Here is a 24,742-nt window from a genome sequence, read left to right as displayed (position 1 = left end):
AGAGACAACTATCGCCAGCTGTGGCTCAGTCGGTAGCAGTCACACCCAAATCGGAAGTCCTGGTTCAAGTCCCACTCCAGAGCCCAAGCAGAATAATTTTGGCAGACACATCAATGCAGTACTGAGGAAGGGTTACAAGAAGTGTAGCCTTTTGGATGAAGGTGATAACCAAGTCCCATCAACACTGTCAGATGGATGTAAAAGATCCTCTGATGCAGTTTCAAAAGAGCACAATGGGAGTTCTCGTGTCTTGGTAAACAGTGATTTCTCAAACAATGGCATTAAAGATAAAGACCCATTTTTAATCACAATTTCTGGTAAGCAGAGTTGAAGAAATTTAACTTGAAAATAAGATGAAAATAAAACAATACCACAATACATCGTCTTGACTTCATGGAACCTCAAAGTCCAATCCATTTGCTCATGTACAATAATTTAACCTTGCCAAGAAAAATAATTGGAAAGCCTTGCTTCCTGGCAAGCTCACTGGTTCATGAAGTACCCAAAACTAGAAGCTCCCAGAAATGAAACTCCCTCAGTACTGCTTTTGTTCATTCCACTCAGGGTAGTTCAGTTGACCTTGGTCCTTTAGGCTAAGCAAGAGAGGAAAATAAGAGAAAGTCAGGCTTCCATTCCCAATTAAAATTTGTTGATCCCTAGACACAGGATATGGCAAGACCAGCCTCAGGAATGAAATGCAGAACAATGCTGTCTGCCTTGTTACACATAGATTACAACCAATCGAACAAGACAATGAAAATTGCCCAGGACACACAACAAAAAAAAACAGCCACCGCAAGTCATAATTTTGAGAATTGTTCAGGTAGGAGATTGGATGAAACACACTGTTTACTGTAGAATCAAGAGAAGACAAAGCATTTCTAAATCATATTGCTCAATTTGGGCAATGCATAAGGAGATCATCTCTGAATCAACTCTTAAATTTAAAATTATGCTTTGGAAAGTATGCACTTGTTTTTTCAAAGAAAGACTGAAAATGTGAAAGACTTTACCCTGAAAAGCTAACTGCAATTTCAGTGAGCTCGTATCGGGTTTGACGGTTGAACCCAGTGAGCTGGTCTGTGTAAGTGATGCGAAGCTGGTTTTGTTGTTGTTGAAAGAAGACGAGGGGCCTCCTGTTCGTATTTTGGAACAAAAACAAGGAAAGAAAGTCAAAAATTTTAAAAGATTATGAATACTGCCCTGTCACATCAAAATCCATCATCACTGACAACAAAGAACAAAATGTCACCCACCATTTAGACCAATTTCTTTAACAAATGTAAAAATTTTCTTTGCCATAGATGTAAGCTCAAGAACAATTAATCCCCCAACTATCAGAAATTAAAGAAAATAAACCATGCTCAGTTTTGAATCTATGGAATTTAATATTCCTGCACAATAAGCTCAGGTTACCAGTGCCACCACCATGGCCTGATTGATAGATCTGGAGTTTGTTATCGTCACAAAACTAACTGTTCGCTCCTGGACATGATCACTGCAAAATGAAACTCATCTACATTAAAAAGTACATACAATGACCCTACCGCACAAGGGTCGGCATTGAACTGGGTTGATATGCAGCATGTAGAAGATACTTTGATTTATAGAACTGAGATCCAGCAAAGTTTCAATTTCTCTGAGGGCAACCCTTAAGACATGAAAAATATTCGGGAGGAACTTGAACAACAGGTGGAGGCAAGACTATTGCACCATGTCTGGCTCAGCTGTACAGGGAGCAAGGAGAAAGCACAGAGAGCAATAGCTATCAAGTTAGGATGTAGACAGGCCTTTCTGCAGACACAGTTCTGGAATAGTATGTTACCAACTGGATACCAGGGTTAGCATATCACTGAGTGACTGGAGAAAATTCCAGAGGGGAGGTTGTGGTTCATATCGATGTCAACAACATTAAAGCAAAAAGGGATGAGGTTCTGCAGGCAGATTTTAAATGGTTAGGAAAAAGATTAAGCTGCTGAACCTCAAATGGTCACAATCACCAGATTACTCCCTGTGCACGTGCCTGAAAGGTGTACAGAAAAACTATAGCACAGATAAATGCATGGCTAACCAGATGGGGCAAGAGCGAGGGCTTTGGATTCTTGGGGCAGGGGACCAGTTCTGGGGGAGGTGTAACTTGTATGGGGCAGATGGATCAGACCTCAGAGCAGGGACTCATGCCCTCCTGGGGTGGCTCACAAATGCCACTGGGGAAACTTTTAAACTAATTTGGCAGGGGAATGGGCACAGTAAGCTGGCATTGAAAAGGTGCAAGGAAGACGGCAAGAGGTAAATAACGCCAGTGTAAGTTTTTAAGATCTGGGCAGATTAACAGACGGTACAAGAAGGTCCAAGATAGGCTAGCAGTGAGTTAACATAAATATGAAGTGTTTTATACAAGATTGGACAGCTGAAGAAGTTGCAATATTGTAGCAATAAGAAAAACTAAGCTAAATAACAGATAAAAATGGGTGCTAAATATCCCTGGATGTAGTGACTAGGAAAGATGGAGAAAGGAGCAAGAGTGGCAGCTTGCACTGAGGAAAATGTTGCGATGCTGGAGAGAGAGCGAGAGAGAATGCCCAAGGATGATCAACAACAGAAACTATCAGAAGAAAATTAAGGAATGCAGTTACTTTACTGGAACTTTTCCATTGGGAAGTAAATAATGGAAAGGATATTGAGCAGCAATTTGAATATAAATTACAGATATACAAAAGCCAAAGAGTAGTGATAATGAGGGACAAATTGTTGAAATCCAGAATGAGATGGTAGTAACAAAGGGCAAAGAAAGAGTGGGAAGAATTTGAGTTAAGTTCAAGGGAAATTTCCTGCTTGATATATTTCTGGCCCAAAGAGGAAGAAAACATTGTTGGACCTGTAAAAGGACAGGGGGGGATAGAGTTTGTCAAATGCGTTCAGGAAAGTTTCCTTAATCAATATGTAGATGTCCCAACAAGAGAGGGTACGATACTGGATCTCCTCTTAGGGAATGAGACAGGGCAAGTGACAAAAGTGAGTGTAGGGGAACACTTTCGATCTAGTGATCATAATTCCATTAGTTTCAAGATAATTATGGAGAAGGATAGGGCTGGTCTTAGGGTCAAGATTCTAAACTGGAAGAAGGCCAATTTTGAAAGGATCAGAAGAGATCTGGCAGGTGTGCATTGGGATAGGTTCTGGCAAAGAGATGCTTGGTAAATGAAATATTGAGAGTACAGAATCTGTATGTTCCTGTTAGAATAAAAGGCAAGGCTAACGGGTTTAGGGAACCTTGGTTATCGAGGGATACTGATGCCCTGGTAAAGAGGCACATATCAGGTATTGGCAGTTAGGATCAAATGAGGCACTGAGGAGTACAAGAAATGCAACAGAACACTTGAGAAATCAGGAGGGCAAAAAGAGGACATGAGGTTGCTCTGGTAGACAAGGTGAAAGAGAATCCCAAGGGTTTCTATAGGTATATTAAGAGAAAAAGGATAGCAAGGGACAAAATTGATCCCTTTGAAAATCAGCATGGTCATTTATGCATGGAGCTGAAAGAGATGGGGGAGGCCTTAAATGAACTTTCTGCATCTGTATTTACTCCAGAGACAGACACAGAGTTTATAGAACTGAGGAAAAAGAGTAGCAACGTTATGGACCTTATCCGGATTACAGAAGAGGAGGTGCTTGCTGTCTTGAGGCGAATTAAAGTGGATAAATCCCCAAGGCCTGACGAGGTGTCCCCTTGCGGGAGGCTAGTGCAGAAATTGCAGGGGCCCTGGCAGAGGTACTTAAAATATCCTTAGCCACGGGTGAGGTGTTGGGAGGACTGGAGGATAGCGAACGCTGTTCTGTTGTTTAAGAAAGGCTCTAAGAATAAGCCAGGAAATTATAGACTGGTGAGCCAAACATCATTCATGGGTAAATTATTGGAAGGTATTGTAAGGGACAGGCTGTATAAGCATCTGGATGGACAGGGCCTGATTGGGGATAGTAAACATGGCTTTATGCGTGGTAGGTCATGTCTAACCAATCTTGTAGAGTTTTTCGAGGAGGTTACTAGGAAGGTTGATCAAGGCAAGCTGGTGAACATTGTCTACATGGACTTCAGCAAGGCCTTTGACAAAGTCCCACGTGGGAGACTGGTCCAGAAGGTTAAGTTGCTTGGCATTCAGGAAGTAATAGTCAATTGGATTAAATGTTGGCTTTGCAGGAGAAGCCAGAGAACGGTAGTCGATGGCTGTCTCTCTGATTGGAGTCTATGAGTAGTGGTGTGCCGCTGGGATCAGTGCTGGGCCTGTTGTTCTTTATCATCTATTATTAATGATTTAGATGTGGTAAACTGGATCAGCAAATTTGCAGATGACACCAGGATTGGTGGCATAGTGGATAGCAAGAAAGGTTATCAAAACTTGCAAAGGTGATCTGGACCAGCTTGGAAAATGGGCTGAAAAATTGTAATTTAATGCAGATAAGTGTGAGATATTGCACTTTGGGAGGACAAACCAGGGTAAGACTTACATAGTGAATGGTAGGGCACTGGGGTGTGCCGCAGAACAAAGGGACCTGGGAATCCATAATTCCTTGAAAGTGGCATCTCAGATAGATAGGGTCTATGGATTATGAGGGGTATAGATAGGGTGAATGCATGCAGGCTTTTCCCCCCCCTCAGGATGGGTGAGGCTAGAACTGGAGGTCTTAGGTTTAGGGTGAAAGGTGAAATACTTAAGGGGAATCTGAGGGGAAACTTCTTCACTCAGAGTGTGGTACGAGTGTGGAATGAGCTGCCAGCGGAAGTGGTGGATGCAGGTTCAATTGTGACATTTAAGAGAAATTTGGATTGGTGCGTGGATGAGAAGGGTATGGAGGACCATGGTCTGGGTGCAGGTAGATGGGCCGAAGGGCCCGTTTCTGTGCTATAGTACGGACTCAATTCTGGGAAATGGGCCAAGTAGGAATAGGAAACAATTCCAAACTTTATCATTTCCGGGTAAAACATAGAAAACTCTAACGCAAGAACAGTCAATGAAAACAGACGTGGCTTGGGTATATTGGAATCGAAGCACGGTAGGAAGAATTGTAACTGAACAACATAACTTAGAGAAGCAGCAGAAGACCATTTGGTGCTTTCAACCACCTACAACCTTTATGAAGGCATGACTGACCTTTACCTCAGAGTTCTTTAATTAGGTGAATAAGGTGGAGGTGTTTTAGTTAGAGTCGAGAAACATGATCATGACAGAGAGAGAAAGGGAAAGTTAAGTCAGAGAGCCCTGTAAGGCCCAAAAAAAAATACAGGGCCAAACAAACTAAAAAAACAAATAGGACAGATGCAAGGCTATTAACCTGCAGGAACCAGTTTGTTTACACACAGTTCAAAGGGGAAGCAGAAAAGAAAATCAAGAGACATAAAGACTATACTGAATAAAAAAAACAATATTCTATAGGTGTGTGAATACAAAAGGATTCAAGAGGAGAGCTGATGCCAGACAGCAAAAATGTCTATCTATTTATGGTGGCAAAAGATGCAGATACAGAAATGTCAAATACTGGAGGGCATAGATTTAAGGTGAGAGGGGAAAGTATAAAGGAGATGTGCAGGGCAAGCTTTTTTATTTACACATTGTGGTAGGTGCCTGGAATGTGCTGCTCGTGGAAATGGTGGAAGCACATATGATAGCAACATTTAAGAGGCATTTTGACAGGCACATGAACAGGCAGGGGATGGATGGATATAGACCATGTGGAGGCAGGTGGGATTAGTTCAAACTGGCATCATGGTCAGCACGAACATTGCGAGTGTTTCCTGTGCTGTACTGTTCTACCTACTATTTCAAATAGTTCTTCCACCTGAACATTCATGGGATATGACTGGATAATTTAAAATATTTTCAAATCATTTCATCCTTTTCAGCACTGCATTCATTTCACTGCTTATTTTTCAGAAACAAAATTCTATCAGCTCTCAAATCCATGCTGAAAAACAAGCTCATGCATTAGCTTTGCTTCAATTCCAGTCCATTTGTGTGCATTAAGACAGGAGCCCAATGGGATAAATTTTGATGAACGATTGTCAGCAGCATAATGTGGCTACAGAACAAGCACAATTTTTTCTCGTTTCAAGATGCAAGTCTAGTGTAGTAAACGTTGACAGACCCTACAGGTTTGGAGGCCTTCCAGCAGCAGGGCATTAGTGCAGTTTCATGAACACCTCATTTAATGCTACAGCAGCAAACTCAGATCATACTGTAATAATTCAAAAAGTGAGCTTTCTGAAACTGAGGATCTTGAAGATTCCCCCCGGAAATTAAAAAGCTGTCAAATACACAGCAAGTGCCCCTTGCGTACAGAATATGTAGCAGAAATATACTCTCTTTTAATGTCTTTTAATTAAAGTGATTTATGAGACTGGAAATGCCCAAGTGAATGAATACATCCTAATACATTTCAGCAAATTGTCTCATTTCCAATCATAATGTAAAATTATCTTCAATGGCTGGCAGACAAATCAGCTGATTTCACTCAAGGGAAAATATGCTCGCCACTTCCCAATACTTCCAATCTCACTTCACGGCAAAACTTCTCAGATCTTCAAGACCAGAGATGGGCTTCCTGCAGCCAGTGGGACAACGGCTACCACTTCCCTCATTACCACGATAGAAGAAACTCCCAGAGTAACATTTCCTACATAACCCAAGACTTGCATCAGGCACTGCATAGTCAAGGCAAACAAACAAGCTGACATTCACATAGCACATTTCATAAGGAATTTTTTTTTTGGAGTTTGCTCATGACTATTTTGTACATTAACTTGATAGCCAATCTGCACTTCATAAGCCATCAGAAGCATCAATGAAATCCACAATTAGTTAATCTGTTCGTAGTTATTTTGATCGATAAATGTGTCCAACACTAGGAGTACACTTGTTCTTCAAACTGTGCCATAGGATCTCCTTAGTCTCTCTGAACATGCACCTGGGCTCTCAGATTTTGTGCATCATTCGATCACACGCTCAATGTCTCACTCAAAGAATGATAGCTCTTACAGTGTTAATATCAGGAAGCAGTAACCATAACTTCTCTAATTTGGAAGTGTCTTTATTTTTCACCTTAGAGCAAAATCAATCCAGAACTTACCAACACCCACAGCATTGTACTGCTGTGTCACGAGTGGGCTTGGTCCAAACTGGCTGTACGCAGGCATTCTGCTGAACGGTGGATAGGAACCAACTGATTGAAAAGATGAGTTTGAGGACGAGCCAAGGGAAGACTACAGAAACAAAGGAGTAGTAGTTAGTGACAGTATACCCAAGGTATTCCGAGAGATCATTCTGCAGGATGGAAGCTCTTATCTTCCCACCTCGAGACTTCCAATCATTTCACGAGCTGGATACCAGACACAGACCTATTCCAAGTCAGTTACCAGACACGTCTTCACCACCCAAAGAACTAGCCATTGGTGCATAGAACATAGCAATGCTGCTCAATGTTTTTCTAAACAGGCTGAGGGGTGACCTGATCCAGATGTAAGATCATTGAAGGTTTTGACAGGATAACAGATAGGAGCAGGGAAATGCTTCAATGTATGCATCTAAAACAAGAGCCATGAATCAAAGACACTAGTAACCCCATGGAATTCAGAAGAAGCAACCACGTTGAAACAGGGTGAAGTAGACTCATGTGATGTGTAAACCAGCTGAGCTAAATGGCTGCTTCTGTGTAGTATATTCCACAGAATTCTATGAAAGGCTATCAAGGAAAGCTTCTGAATGCCAATCAATGTCCATCAACAGCATAGCAGGGAGGTGTGTTGGAATCAGGTGGGGACAGATGGGAGCAAACTGAATAAAACTTTACTTGTGTTCCAGGATTTGCTGTGGAAGATGAGAGGGGTAGTGGCTGGACAGTCACAGTCATAGTAACCTATATCCTCCCCCATGTCACTGAAAGAGATGGAGGTCATATGGTCCCTTGTACCTGCTCTACCACTTAGTCAGATCACGCCTAATTTTTCACCCATGTTCCATTCTCCTGCAGCAACCATAGATACCTTGCTTCCTCTATCATATAAAAATTTATCAATCTCTATCTTGAATACACACAGGTGACAGAATTGCCAGAGCCCTCTGAGGTGCAGAAATTTCTTCTTATTTCTGTCCCAAGTGGACAAATATCTAATTTTGAGACAGTAATCCCTTGTTCTGGACAGGGGGAAATCACCATCTCTGCATCCACTCTTTAAAGCACTGAATTACTTCTTGTCATCTTCCAATGAGGTATCTCTTTTACTCTCCAGTTAAGAAGAATAAGCTCAGTGCCTTTAATTATGACAAAACTGTCATCCCAGGAATCAATCTGCTGAACTTTGTTTCACTCCCTCTATCACGTATATCCTTTCTTATTCCAGAAGCAATCTCACCATAGCCCAAGAAACTTAGAGCAAGATACCTCTTACTCTTGCAGTCAAATCTTCTCAGCAATTAAGGCCAACATATCACTTACCTTCCAATTGCTTGTTATACTTGTATTTTAACTTTCAGTGGTTCCTTTACAATGACACCCATGTGCAATGAATACCAACACCATTAGAAAAAAAAAGGATGACCTCACATTTTCCACATCATATTTCATCTCCCATATTCTCGTTAGTTCATTTATCCTTTCTGAATCTGCCAACAAGTTTCTGTATCCTACCCTCAACTTACACTATCAACAAACTTTTTAAATCAGCAGAAAACACAGATTTATTACGAGTCCAGACATAAAGCAAAGATAGGCAAGGGCTTGTGTTACGGACTCAGTGAAAGTCCCTTTAAGATAGAGAGTGTGTGTGTATGTGTGTGTGGGGCGTGCTTACGTCAATAGAAGATAAAGGACGTAATGACGTTGTTGAAGAAGTCAGAAGGAGAAGGAGAGAGAGAGAGAAGGGAGAGAGACACCAGCCTGCTTGTTTTCTCTATTGATGGATGAGAAATAATAACTGTGTTTGCCACTGAAATCCATGTATGGAAGTTGGAAGTAATCCGGTGGAGTTCACTTTGTTGCTGACCTGTAGAAGGAAACAGGTATTTGTATGTGGACGACCACGGTTCGGATGCTTTTCGGGGTGAGGAAGTCACTACCGAGTAAACACTGGAGTGTCGTTTGGGTTCCATCGTGGAACATTTGGATTTCGTATGTACTCTCTCTATGTTTTTCTACATCTACATCTTATCTTCAGACAACGGTGGTTGTTGAAGAAGCCCTTGCTCATGTTTCACCTTATGGCTTGCGGAACTGAACTTTAAGAACCATTCCGGAACTGGGAGTTTTGGACTTTGTCACACACACACACGAAGAGTTTAGTTTTGGGGTTAACGTTCGAGGTTTAACATTCTTGAATTCTAACATACTAACATTTTTTTTTTAACTTTTATTTTACGTATTATCATAAGTAGTGATTAATAATAGTTTTTAACACTGAATCATGCTCAGTGTGTTTCTTTTGTTGCTGGTTTGTGACACTTGTCAGTAATGCACTCTTAACCAAAGTGCTTGACATCAGTCACCTCATGAACAAAGATGAAACCCATATTTCTAACTTCCCACTGCAACCTTTTCCTGAACCCTCCAACTCCCTGCTTGGATAAGTTTCAGAAGTATTAGTCACACTTTGTGTATGCATGAACAAATGGTCACAGACTTATTTGTCAAAGACAAACATCACAGCCCAATCCAGAACTGCCGGTGGAGTCAACAGCTGATGAGATGTCCCATAATGGTGATTATGGACACATTCTCCAAAAGCATCACCCCACCCTCAGAAGCACAAGAGATTTTGGTCTCAATGTACAATATAGCTGCTTCATTTACCCATGCATTTAAACTCACCTGAACAATGGCAGGATCCTGAGGCAGAGAACATTGTGGCTTTGGAGGTTCACACACAGTGAGGTCTTTGATATCACTGCCTCGAAATATGATGTACTCAAATACTTCATCACGTGGTGGGATTGGTCTGTCCGTAGGCCGATCCTCAGTCCCAAATGAGCGAACTACAAGACAACAGCACTTGTATTACATTGAATCATTGAGCAGCCTTCTTAGCACAATGTTGAAAAAAAATGACATCTGGATAAAATGGTCTTTGGATTAGTACAAAGCATCCCTTAACTGTTAAGAGAATGTTCCAATCACACTGAAGACAGTGGTTATATCATGGAGCCCAGAGAACCTGGGGTAGAACGCTAGTGGCCACCCATTGCCTTATTGGAAGGCTACAAATTAACAGTGGGAAGGTTTAGCAATGCTCCAAACTTGAATATTCTGCCAACAGGTTCCAGCATAACAAGGGAGAAGACTCCATGGCTCCATTATGGAGAGGAGGGAGAAAAAAAGAAAACTATACAAGAAAGAACAAACTGATTATGTTAATGGAGAGCAACCCATAAGCCTAAATTATTAGGAACAAAAAAGCTTCGATGTATCTGCTAGAGTTTTGCAAAGTGAAAGGTAACTCCATTGAAAAACACAAGACCCTGATAGGATGAATATGGAGTGAATGTTTCCCCTTGAGATTAGATTTTAAACAAGATTCACTTGTTTAAATATGAGGACTTGCCATTTAAGGCAGAGATGAGCTGTAATTTTGACTCTGAGAGGGTGATAACCTTATGGAATGCTCTATTTCAGAAGGGTACTAGAAGCAGAGTCTAAGACTATTTTTAAAGATAACATAGTTAGTAGCTTTGAAAAGGAAGGGGTGAACGATTACCACTGCTGGATGGGATTGCAGAGTTAATGTTATAATCAAATAAGCCGAGATCTTATTCAACAGCAGACAGGTCAAGTGACCATGGTTCGAATTCACATGGTTGGAACTGAGTTACAAACATTGAACTGTTCAGGGACAAGCAGCAGGTGGCACTGTTTCTGTACTAAATAAAGATCCATAGCCATTCACTGGATGTCAGCTCTCAGTCAGTCATTCTCAACACCTTGAATAACGTAGTGCATGAAAAATGTTACCAAAGATGCATCAGAACAGAATTATACAAAGAAATTGGAAACTGATGATATTAATGAAGCTTAGAACAGTTAAACCTATGGATATTATATTTTATCAAGAATATACTAATTTTAAGGCTTCACCTGATTTGCACAGAATAAACTTCTGAACAAAGCCTAATTAAACAAATTCTGGTTCAGGATGGAACTACACTTCCATGGTTAACATCCTTTCAACTCAAAAAATATAGTCACAAGATTTTTTTTAAACATTCATTTGATACAGTAGATGGTTCAGCATCCAATCCGAAGGACAGCATCTTTAATGGAAGCACTCTGTGTCGGTTGTATACCCAAGCGTCAACCCTGATTTTGCCATCCGGAGCGGAAATACACTGCATGACATTCTGACACAATCTGAAGTGCTACAACCAAGTCACCACAGAAACCTTTGAAGCTACTGAGTGTCCACCGTGCAACTCTATTGTCACCACATTAATCTTCCCATTTGTCTCATGGCTCCTTGGTGAGAAAGAGCAATTGATATATTGCAGAAATGAGTAGCCAGCTGTGGTTTATAGTTACTTCTTATCTTAAATCCAGGTCGAAGACATCAGGAGTTCCACCACTGACCTTTGATGCTGGAACAGCACATTTCCCCATTAACTTCCGGCATTTTGTTAATATCAAGGACCACAATGCAAATTCCAATTCCACCAAGATGGCAAAGGTGGGAGACTATAAACAGAAGGCCTGATATAAAGTCAGAGGCAAATCTTAAAAGTGTTATAGGTGATAAAGGTACGTCATAGGGTCATGTACCATGTTCATGCTGGTCATCAAGCACATCAATACTAATCCTATTTTCCAGCACTCAACCTGTAGTTTTCAATGCCACAGTGTTTCAAGTGCTCACATGCTTCCACCATCCTCTCAAGCAGGACAATCCAGATTTCAGCCACCCTCTTAGGTGAAAATATTCTTCATATCCCCTCTAAATCTTCTACCCATGACCCTAAATCCATGCCCTCTAGATTCAGACACCTCTAATAAAAGGGAAAGGTTTCTTGCCATCTACCCCAATTTTGCATACCTCATAGGTCCCTCTCAGCTTTGTCCACTGCAAAGAAAACAAACCCAGCCTATTCTCTCTCCTCTCATAGCTGAAACACTCCACCCCAGGAAACATCCTGGTTAATCTTCTCTGCACCCTCTCCGATGCAATCACGTCCTTTCCATTGTATGTCGACAAGAACTGCAGACATTATTCCAAGTCTGGTTAAACTAATGTCTTATATAGTTATACCATAACCCCTCGCTCTTAAATTCAGTACACAGCTAATGAAGGCAAAGATATGCCTACTTAACAAGCTTACCTGTGCTGCTGCCTTCAGGGATCCTTGGACGTACACCCAGATCCCTCTTTTCCTCAGTACTTCCTGGCATTTACCGTGTATATGCTGTACAAATTTCTCATAAAATGTATCACCTCACATTTTTCAGGTTTAAATTCCACCTGCCATTACTCTGCTCATTTTAACAAATCATGAACATTGTACTGCAGCTGAAGACTGTCCTCATTATCAACACCACCGATTTTCTTGTCATCTGCTAACATACCAATCATGTGTAATCTTTCTTGTAAAAAAAAGTGTATAATTTATGTTTAATTTATGTTTTACTTGTGAATGCTGCTTATCTGATGTTATGTGCCTGTGATGCTGCTGCAAGTAAGTTGTACATTGCACCTGTGCACACATGGACTTATGCATATGACAATAAACTTTGACTTTGATACCTTCTATATGCACATCCAGATTGCTAAATGTATATAACAATGCAAGGGTCTCAGCACCAATCCCTGTGATAGGTACATCACTTAACTTGGTCTTCCAATCACAAAAACAATCCTCCACCTTCATCCTCTGCCTCCCATCACCAAACCAATTTCAGGTCCAACTTGCCAAACTGCCCTGAGTCCCATCAGCTCTTGTGGAACATTCGCCCATGTGGGACCTTGTCAAAGGCCTTCAATGAAGTTCACAGAGACTAAATCAACCCCATTATACTTACCAGCACACTTAATCAGCTCCTCAAAAAATTCACTCAAAACAGACAGAAGATCACAAAAACAAGAAAATAGGAGCAGAAGGCCATCAGGCCCTTCAAGCCTGCCCCACCATTTGATATGATCATGGCTGATCTCTGCTGGCCCCAATTCCTCTTCTGTGCCATTTCTCCATGCCTCTCTATTCCTCCATTTATCAAATATTTATTCCCTTCCACTTTAAATGCTTGCAACAATCCACCTCATACCACCAGCCAGGGCAGAGAATACTAGAGGTTCACCACTGTAAGAAATTTCTATGTACCCCAGGTTTATATGACCAGTTAAACCCCCTTATATCAGTTATACCCTTATAAAGTTATATCCCCTTTTTCTCAACCCTCCCACTAGTGAAAACATTTCAACACCTATCCTGTCAAGCCCCCTTAGGATCATGTTTGAATGTCATCCTTCATTCTTCTACACGCCAAGGAATACGGGTCCAAACTATCTAGTCTCTCTTGCTGGGACAACCCTCTCATCCCAGGAATTACCCTGGTGAATCTCCTTTGCACTGCCTCCAGTGTTACTTTATCTTTTTTCCAAGCAAGGTCTCACCAACACCCTGTACAAGAGCAACAAAATCTCCCCATTTTTAAACTCCAACCCTTTTGCAATTAAGGCCAAAATGCTGTTTGCCTTCTTAACTATCCTGCTCACTCACTTTTAGTGATACATGCACTAAAACACCGAGATCCCGCTGCGATTCATGCACTAGAACAACCAGCTCCCTGTGTAACAAAGAAATGCTGATGATTAATCCCTGCCTCTCCCAGTGCAGATTAATCTATCCCACAGAATTCTTCCCAAAAATTACTCTAAAACTGATGTTACACTCACTGGACTGTCATTACCTGACTTACCCTGGCTGCCCTTATTGAATGAACTTATCACATTTGCTATTCTCCAGATTCCTGGGACCCAAGTGAAGCCTCAACTCTGCACTTCTATCGATCCACTATAACCTTTCACTGCTTTGCTTATCAAGTATCTACCTCTGCCTTAAAAAGCTTCATACTCTGCTTCTACCATCCTTTGAGGAATACAGCTCAGATGAAAAAAAATTCCCCTTGCCTCTCTTAAATGGGCAACATCCTTATTTTTAAATCGTGATCCCTAGTTCCAGATTCTCCAACAAGAGGAAATAGCCTCTCCATATCCACCCTAACAAGACTCATTGGGATCTTGAGTTTCATTCAAGTTCTCCCCCTATTTTTCTAAGGTCCAGTAGATACAAAAGCCTTGGCAAACTTTCTTCAGAAGGCAAGACACCTGTGCTAAGCATCAATCTAGTTAATGCAGGAAGACATGGATAAATGTGAAGTAATCCACTTTGGGAGGAAAAGCAGAAAGGCAGAGTGTGACTTAATGGTGAAAAATCAGGAAATGTTGATTTTTAAAATGGATCTAGGTGCCCTTGCACACCCAGTCACCAAAAACAAACACGCAGATGAAACAGAGACAAGAGATTTTGCAGATGCTGGAATCTGGAGCAACACACACAAAAAATGCTAGAGGAACTCAACAGATCAGGCAGCATCTATGGAGAGAAATAAACAGCCCTGATGAAGGGTCTCGGCCTAAAACGTCAACTGTTTATCTCTCTCCAAAGATGCTGCCTGACCTACTGAGTTCCTCCAGCACTTTGTGTGTGTTGATGCAGATGAAACAAGCAGTTAAAGCAGCATATGGTACACTGGCCTTCATTGCAAGAGGTTTTGAATACAGCAGGAAGTATGTTTTACCGCAATTATACAGCACCTTGGTAAGACAACACCTGGACTATTGCTGTATGTCGTTTTGGTTTCCTTGCCGAAGGAAGGACATAAGACCACAAGAAATAAAAACAGAAGTAAGCCACTCAGCACCTCAAGCCTTCTCCGCCATTCAATAAGATCATATGCTTTTTGATATGGTGCACTGCTTGTTAATTTTGTAGTTGTTTTTCTTGTTGGTATACAAAACCAATTTAAAGAAATAACCTTAAAACATTTTCTTCTTGAAAACAAAACAACTCAAGTCTCTAGGAACATTTCATTGAGTTTATCCAACTGGCAAAGTTTAACCTGTCCCAAACGCGATGATATGCTTTCTTTGACATTCTATTCTTGGACAACTGGACTATAATTGGAGGATTTAGAGCCCAGAGAGGTGTAGATATTCAATTTCAATTTATCCCCAAGTTAAATTAATTAAATCTGGTCAAAGAAAGCATTTTCTCAATGCAAGTTTACGAATTTTTCAAGAACCAAATCAAGAGTCAAAATCATAGAGCACAGAATGAAACCCTTTGACCTACCATGACCATGGTGACAATCAACTACCCATTTATGGATCATATTCAATAAGATCTTCCAAAATTGTACTTTGCGAAAAGAAATTCTCAATTCAATGAAGATCTCAAATATAAAATGAGAATATTTGAATTTTGTAAACAAGTTACACAGAAAAGTATGAGTACAGAGTAGGATTACTAAGTTCAGAAAAATAGGAGGGAGAAGCCTTTAAGCACTTCAAGCTTGATCTGCTATTCAATATTATTCTGGATAATCATCTATCTTAAACTATATTCCTGAGGTCACCTCATATCCCTTGATGCTGTTGTGTCTATAAATCTATCTACTTCCTCCTGCAGTCCTCTGTGGCAAAGAAATCGATGGGTTTACCACCCTATAAGTGAACAAATTTCTTATTTCAGTCCTAGATGTTTTAGCCCATGTCAAAAACCCTTGACGCTTGTTCTGAACACTCTTTCCCCACTTCCCCATTCCCAAATATGGAAAAGCTCCTCATGGCATCCAGCCTGTTGAGCTATGTTGGAATTTTGTACATTTCAATGAGCTCTCCCTTCATTCTTCTAAACTCTGGTGAATACAGACCTAAATCAACCCAATCACCCCTCATATGACAGTCCTGCCTGGCATGTATTTTTATTGGTTAACCGAGGGGGAAATAGTCAGTAAACGGAGTTTGATGTGGAAAAATGTGAACTCTTTTCTACTATCTACTTTGGAAGATTAACAACAAATTGTTATTTAAAGAGAGAAAGATGGCAGAAAGCTGCAGCACAAAGGGACTTGGGGGAGGGTTGGGAGTCTTCATACATAAAACAGAAAGCTGGCATAGAGATGCAGCACATAATCAGGAAGGCTAACGGACAGCTGACATTTACTTTGAAGAGGTTGAAGTACTGCAGTTTAGACATCTGACTACAACTTTGCAAAAATGCACCAGTGAGACCAGAATACCATGTTCAGTTTTAGTCCCCTTATTTAAGCAATGATTTCATATTCCCTTTGTGCGTAAGAATACACTATTGAGTCTATGCTGGCTCTCAGAACATTCACATCAGTCCCATTCCCCCGATTACTCTGTTACAGACCACTCCCTCTCACATTACCATCAAACTCTTGCCAATTCTTCTGCTTCCCACAAACACAAATGGAAATTTACAGCAGTCAATTAACCTATTAGCATATCTTTGGCATGTGAGAGAAAACCTGAGCATTCGGGAAAACACACCATCATAACAGGGAGAACAAACACACGCATGCACACACAGAGCACCCAATGTCAAAAACAAACTCAGGATGCTAGACCTTTGTAGGATGCTGTAATACCCTCTGATTGTCTCTTAAGAAAAGGTTGATCAGATTAGTGCTGTCCTCGTTGGAGTTGAGAATTGATCTTATTCAAACCTAAGATTTTTTTTAGTGGCCAGACAGGGTAACCATTAAATGGATCTTTCCTCTCATGGGAGAACCTTGGATGAGAGGGATAGTCTCAGAAGAGTAGGTGTGCCCATTTCAAACCAAGATGAGGGACAATGACTCTTCTCAAAGAGGAGGAAGAAGAAGCTGATGAAAAACACTACGATGCTGGAAGAACTCAATGGGCCAGGCAGCATCTGTGGAGCTGATGGCCTACTCCTGCTTCCACAGTAAAACTCCTCCAATAATCTGCAATCTGATTGTTCGGAAATCCCAACGGTTCAGCATCTGGCTCAGTGGGTGCTATTCCCATGTGCCAATTCCTGAGCTCCCTTTATACTCACCAAGACCTCGTTTTCCCTGCTCCCTTGAAACACAATGGGTTCACTCGAAAATTTATTACACTACTGTACTGTGTAAGATCTAAACAAAACAACTGAAATAGTATTGAAGCATTAATTGGAATAACATTTAATAGTATAGTCCAGCATTGCCAAATTCTCAAGCATGCTGGATTAATAAAGTTTTACTGTTTTTCCTATGGTCTAAAATTCCTTCTTAGGTAAGGAGACCAAATCTGCACACAACACTCCAGGTGCAGTCTCAGCATGATGCTGTATAATTGTAGTTACACATGTACTCAAAACCTCTTACTACAAAGACTAATTTACCATTTACTTTCTTAATTACGCTGCACCTGGATGTTTGCTTTCAGAGACTAGGAGACAAGGTCACCCAGATACCTTGTGCATCAACATTTCCTGATCCATCGCTATTTAAATAACATTCTGCCTTTCCTACCTAAGTGGCTAACTGCATCAACTAGACTGTCACCTGGCATGGGCAGGTTGCCTTTGAAGAAAAAAATAATCAAGCTTCCAGAGGAACTCAGTGGGTCAGGCAGCATCTGTAGAGGGAAACGCACAGTCAACATTTTGGGTCGAGACCCTTCATCTGGACTGGTGTTCCTCCAGCAGCTTGTTTTTTTTTGCTCCAGAATTCTAGCATCTGCAGTTTCTCTGTCTTCGTCTAGCTTTAAAGAAAGGTTGGACAGGTTTGTATCTGCTGAAACTTAAAAAAGTGAGAAGACACCCAAGAAAACTATACCAAACACCCAAGAAAACTATACCAAATCCTTAGGAGTCTTGATATAGTGGCTGCACAGAGGGTATTTCCTCTTGCGAGAGAATGTGGAACTAGGAGTCCCCGCTCAACAATAAAGGGGTCGTCCATTTAAGAGAGACAAGGGAATTTTTTCTTCCTGAAGGTCTCAAACTTTCAAGTCTTTAAAACAATCTTCCTCAAAGAGTTATTGGATATTTTTAAAGCTGGAGTACATAGACTCTTGATTGGGGTGGGGAAGGGGGGAAATGTTACAAGGGTAAATCAGAATGCAGATTTGAACATAGAACATTACAGCACAGTACAGGCCCTTCGGCCCACAATGTTGTGCCGACATTTTATCCTGCTCTAAGATCTATCTAACCCTTCCCTCCCACATAGCCCTCCATTTCTCTATCATTCATGTGTCTATCTACGAGTCTCTTCAATGTCCCCGATGTATCTGCCCCCACAACCTCTGCCGGCAGTGTGTTCCATGCACTCACCACTGTGAGAAAAAAAAACTTACCTCTGACATCCCCCTTATATCTTCCTCCAATCACCTGAAAATTATGCTTTCTATAATTCACATTGATTAATACCTAACAATCTACATGCATCTGCTACAGTTTTAGACACATCTGTGTGCTCTGCAGTTCAGTTACATCTTCGTGTCAATTGCCTCATGTGCATCATAAGCATGCTGCAAATTTGATGCCATTTACTGGAGAGAAACCAGCACAACAGCAGAAGACATAAGTCTCAAGATAAAAGCAACAGTACCACATCTATCTGGTGACTGGGATGGATGCACAGGTTATGTGCATGGCATATGGCTCCTTTACTTGCATCACTCCAAAAGGTGTTTAGTCACATTTGCATTTTGCTTGTCCTTCATCTATTAATAATAAAAACCACCTTGGCCATACTGACGTGATAATTAAACAACACAGTTGAGCCACCTGAGAAGGAGAGAGAGAGAAGAGAGAAAGAAAGAAGAGTGGGAGGTTGCAGACAGATCAGTTGTGATCTCGTTGAATGCTGGAGCAAGCTTGAAAGACCAAGCAGACAACTCCTGCCTCTAAATCAAGTTTTAATTCATGCAAAGTCCACCAATTCCCCCCACATCCCACATGAGCATTAACTGTCTTATAATGCAAGTCAACTAAAGATTTACAGATGTAGTGGGCTACATCAGGAAAAGGACGATTATGTACTTAAAAGCAATCAGTCTTTGTTTAGTCTGAAACACAATTATAGAAAAATTATGACATAAAAGGTCACCATTCACAACACATGGAGCATATGCCAACTAAAAAGAACAATTCAGTCCAATCTCATCTTCCCCTCTTGGTTTTTGAAGTAAATACCTGAGTAATGTTTGAATGTGCTGGGGGTTTCTGAGTCCACTACCTTTTTAAGCAAGCAGGTTTCATATCCCTTTCACCCTCTGGGTGAAAACTTCTTTTTCTCAAACCTTCCTCTAATCATATACATGAACATGTGAATTAGGACCTGAAGAAGGCAATTCAGTCTCTTGTGACTGGTCTACCATTTCATAAAATCATAGATGATCTCTTACCTCAGTGCCACTAATCCGCACTGACCTCTTGACTCACAATTCCTTCTGTGCCCAAAAAAAGTTGAACAAAAAGGCTGCTCCTACACCAGCTCTCTGGCTGGGATTGATTGAAAAATGGTCAGTGCCTCAGCCATTTCCTCCCTTGCTCCTTCCAAAAGTCTGGTGCCCAAGTCATTTATCTATTTTCTTAGATAACCCCTTTCCAATTCTTTGTTACGATCATTGCATCTAATATGTCACATACTTCATAGCTACTTAGATCTCATCTCCTTCTTCTGTAAAGATAGTTGCATCAGGTTTGTTCAGTGGTCAACTTGTTGCTCACTCAAAGTCTCACGTGCAAATCTACCTCACACAAAATACTAAGTACCTGTAAATATCACCTCGTGAATAATCACACATCTTAATTGGGGAAAAAAATTCTGTCAAGTTATCTCTAGCTGTTGAATCATTTATACATGACATTTTAAGAAGAATCGCACCATTCTCCATATCTGATGTTTGAATTTCTTCATTTAATGTTAACCCGTTGAGAATTGTATGAATTTAAGAACCCTCCCATATTGTCACAAAAGATTCAAATAAAGTGATAATTTTTTCTGTGGCAAACCACAGCAGAAAGGGAATAATGCAAAACAGATACTTACTGGTTACATGCATTCTGCAGGAAATAGGCCCACGCAAAAATTAGGGGTGAAAACACTATTCATTCCTAAGTGGCTAAGGCGCATGTAAGGAAACTGTTAACATACAGCAATACAAACTGCTGGGAACACTCAGCATTTTCAGTCTTTACATTTCTTTTCCAGAATCTGCAGTGTTGATTTTCATATTACGATTCAGCTCACAGATTGAACCAGTTGGTTTCTATTAAAGAGGAAAAAGGACTACAGTTTGCTTTTCTGTCTTGCATTAATGTTAAGGGATACTGACGACAGTTGAACATTGGTTTAATAATTTGCTTAAACTTCAGGCTCACATGAACAACTTCCATTTCAAGGACTAGGGAAGAAGGATCAGTTCAAATGTTGCACTAATACAAGTTGTCATAATGGTGCAGGAGACCATGGACAGAGTGGTCAGATGGGAGTGGGATGGTGAATTGAAGTAGCAGGCAACTGGAAACTCAAGCTCACTCCTCTGGAATGAGCGCAGGTGCTTTGCAAAGCAATCACCCACTCTGCATTTGGTTTCTCTAATGTAGAAGCCACAATGAATACCAAATGCAGTATGTGAAGTTGGAAGTGCAAGTGAAATGACAGGTATTGCAATCCTGCAGCTGCATGGCGAAGGATACCAGGAAAAAAATGGAAGAGTGGACCATGAAGTTGCAAAGCGGCCAATCCTATGGAATGCTGAAAGGGAAGGGGAGGTGAATGTGTGTCTGCTGGTGGAACCTTGCTGGAGCTAGCAGAAATTGCAAAGGCTGATCTGTTGAATGAGGAGGCAGATGGAATGGAAGGTAAGTTTCAGGAGAACTGTTCCTTGCTCCGTCTAGGAGAAGGGGTGAGAGGAGAGGTACAGGTAATAGATGAGACGTGAACAAAGGCTTTGTCCACTACAGCAGAGGGGAAACCACAGTGAAGGAAGGAGGAAGACATTTCAGAGGTTCAAGTGCGGAATGTTTCATAACTGGAGCAAATGCAAAGGAGATGGAGGAAATGGGAGAATGGAATGGAGGCCTTACAGGAGGCAATCTGATTTTGTTTTGGGGGTGGAGAGTAAAAGTAATAATTAAGGTAGTTGTGGAAGTCTGTGGGCTTGTCGTGGACATTAATGGCTAGCAAATCCCCTTCGATGGAGGTAGAGAGATGCAGAAAGAGAAGGGAGGAGTCAGAGACTGACCATGTGAAGGTGAGAGCAGGGTAGAAATTCACTGTAAAAGTAATGAAATTGGAGTTCTGTATGAGTGAAGGATGTAGCATCAATACAGTCCAACAATGCACCAGAAGGGAATTAGGGGAGTGGGTCTGAATAGGAGTGAAACAAAAACTGTTCCACATTATCTGACAGAAAGACAGGCATGCAAGTGACCACACAATACCTCAGATCTGGAGAAAGCAAGTGGAGTTGAAGAGGTTGTTTAATGCGGGGAAAAATTCAGCCATCTCTGTACAGTAAAGGCACCTACATTGGACTATTGTTTATTGAGTACAGCTCCGCCTTCAATACTATAATTCCAGCAAATACATCTCCAAACTCCTAAACCTTGGACTCAACAGCTCCCTTTGCAACTAGATCCTTGACTTCCTGACCAACAGACCGCAATCAGTGAGGATAGGCAGCAACACCTCTGGCACAATTATCCTTAAAACTGGTGCCCCACAAGGCTGCGTCCTCTGCCCCCTACTCGACTTTCTATACACTTATGACTGTGTGGCCAGATTCTGCTCTAACTCCATCTACAAGTTTGCAGATGACACCACCGCAGTGGGCAGAATCTCAAATAAGCTGGAGTACAGGAAGGAAATATAGAGCCTAGTGGCTGGTGTCATGATAACAATTTTTCTCTCTGTCAGCAAAACAAAAGAGCTGGTCATTGACTTCAGGAAGGTGATGGGGGGGGGGGGGGGGCCCCAGTGCACATGCTCCTGTTTACAACAGTGCTGAGGTCAAGAGGGTTGATAGCTTCAAGTTCCTAGGAGTGAACATCACCAATAGCCTGTCCTGGTCCAACCACATAGATGCCACGGCCAAGAAAGAACACCAGCGCCTCTATTTCCTCTGGAGGCTGAAGAAATTTGGCGTGTGCCCTTTGACCCTCTCTAAAAATTATTGATGCACCAGAGAAAGCATCCTATCCAGATGTATCGCAGCTTAGTATGGCAACTGCTCTGCCCATGACTGCAGGGAGTTGTGGACACAGCTCAGCACATCATGGAAACCAGCCTCCCCTCCATGGGCTCTGTCTACAGCAGTTCTTGCTGCCTCAGTAAAGCAGCCAGCAGAATCAAGGACCCAACTCACCCCAGACATACTCTCTCCGCCCCCCAGGCAGAAGATACAAAAGCCTGAAAGCACATACCACCAAGCTCATCAAGGAAACTTCTATCCTGCTGTTATAAGACAACTGAATAGCCCCTAATAGGATGAGAGAGACTCGACCTCATAACCTACCTTGTTTTAGCCTTGCACCTTATTGTCTGCCTGCACTGCACTTTTTCTGTAACTGCAACACTATTCTGCATTCTGTTATTGCTTTCCTTTGTACTACCTCAATATACTGTGTAATGAAATGATCTTTATGGATGGCATGCAAAACAAATTTTTTCACTGTACCTCCAGTACATGTGACAAAAATAAACCAATTTGTCAGGTGAATGAGATCTCACTCTGACCTTTCTGTTTGTGACCTTCTGGATTGTTTTAAGGAGGACTAATGCAAGCCTGAGGAACCACACGTCATCTTTCACCTGGGCATGCTGCAGCATGCAGGATTTAATATCATATTTTCCAACCGCAGATAACTTGCTCTTTCTGTTTGTATCAGGACTGGTCATTTTTGCCTGCCATCCCATTTTTCTTCGACAGACTGGCCTGTTGGGCCAGACTATACATCACACAGACTTTACAACATTAGCTCACGCACGTACACATATGCACACACACACACACAAAGATGCCTAACTGCCCCTCGACAGCTATGTTATTTCATCCCAAAGAAATTCCCTTCATTCCACCCACGGCCCTCTGCGACTTTGATGAACTCTTTCTCAGTTCTGATGAGGGGACTCAGACTTGAAATGTTAACTGTTTCTCCTTCCACAGATACTGCCTGACCTGTTGAGTTTTTCCAGCACTTTCATTTTTTTCTTTCAGATATCCAAGATCTGCAGTTTTTTTTGGCTGCATTTTCAACCAAATGAAGACATTCATCTTATTTTTTGATGGGCAGGATGAAGTTGCTGTGGGCAAGATAGGGTAAATGTAGACAAGATTTATCTCCAATGAAGGAATCCATACCAAGTTCCATAATTATTTTCCCTCGCAGACAAAATTCACGACGACAAGATTGAAGCAAACAGTGCTTATGTTTTTGGATAGTACATTGGAAAAAGGAGACAGTTGTTGCGAGAGGCTGTTTTTGGAGCAGAAGGACAGGCATATGTCAACTGAGTTCACTGACAACTTCCTCAGTATCCCATAATCAGAAATACAAATACAAATTGCTTCAAGCTATCTAAACTTTTTCACAACACATAACCTTATATCAATAAATTCCAGTCCAACCCATTATTTCCTGTGATTTTAATCCCGAATTAGTAAATTTGCGAACGACACAAAAGTTGGTGGTGTTAAGGACAGTGAGAAAGATTATCCAAGGCTACAGCAGAATTCAGATTAAACAGAAAGTAGAATGGGGGATTCACAGATGGCATTTAATCCAGACAAGTGTGAGGCTATATATTTTGGGAAGTCAAATAGGGGTGGGACATATACATTAAATGGTATGACACTATGAAATGAACAGATGAACCTTGGGGTTCAAGCCCATAGTTCCCTAAAAGTGGCAACACAAGTGGATAGGGTGGTGAAGGTGGCATATGGTGCATATGTCAGGGCATAGAATATAGAAGTTGGAACGTTATGTTGCAACTTGACAAAACACTGGTTAGACCACACTGAGAGTACCGCGTGCAGTTCTGGTCACTACACTACATGAATGATGTGGTTGCACTGGAAAAAGTACAGAGGAAATTCACCAGGATGTTACCTGGATTGGAAGACTTGAATTATGGGGAGAGATTGGATAGGGTGGGCTTGTTTTCCCTGGAGCAAAGAAGGCTGAGGGGTGACCTGATGGAGATGTATAATATTATAAGAGGCAAAGATAGAGTAGACAGTTAAGAATCTTATCCCCATGGCATGGGTATCAAAAACAAGAGACCATTAGTTTAAGGTAAGAGGTGGGAGTTTTAAATAGGATCTGAGGAGTGTTTTTTTTATTTACACAGAGATTGATTCATATCTGGAACTTACTGCCAAAGGAGGTGGTGAAATCAGATATAATCACTACATTTGAGAGACTTTTGGACAGGCATTCAATTAGGAAAGGCATAGAAAGATACAGACCTAATGCAGGCAAATGGTATTTGTGTTAATGGGCAAATAGTGTTAGTATAGATAGGCAAAAAAGGTCAGCATGGACATGCTGGGCTTGTTTCTGTGCTGTACAGCTCTCAGACTCGATGGCAACTTATCTATTTCGTGTCATTACCATTAATTCTTTCAGAAGTTATAAATCAATCACAAGTAATGTTATACACATTG

General features: G+C 41.2%; 1 protein-coding gene across 1 annotated transcript in view; it reads right to left on the bottom strand.

Moving 5' to 3' along the window:
• LOC127577322 (protein LSM14 homolog A-like) overlaps nucleotides 1–24,742 on the bottom strand; it is a 60,554-nt gene that overhangs the window by 14,001 nt on the left and 21,811 nt on the right. Inside the window, exons 2-4 of the mRNA XM_052028436.1 lie at nucleotides 9,856–10,019; nucleotides 7,123–7,255; nucleotides 1,014–1,136 (exon numbers count right to left, since the gene is read on the bottom strand). Of these exons, the coding sequence (XP_051884396.1) occupies nucleotides 1,014–1,136; nucleotides 7,123–7,255; nucleotides 9,856–10,019 (420 nt within the window). The remainder of the gene's footprint in view (nucleotides 1–1,013; nucleotides 1,137–7,122; nucleotides 7,256–9,855; nucleotides 10,020–24,742) is intronic.

Source organism: Pristis pectinata, chromosome 13 (assembly GCF_009764475.1).
Source record: "Pristis pectinata isolate sPriPec2 chromosome 13, sPriPec2.1.pri, whole genome shotgun sequence".
Taxonomy (NCBI): Eukaryota; Metazoa; Chordata; class Chondrichthyes; order Rhinopristiformes; family Pristidae; genus Pristis; species Pristis pectinata.
The sequence above is the reverse complement of the archived record's forward strand: the minus strand, read 5'-3'. Positions and strand labels throughout refer to the sequence as shown.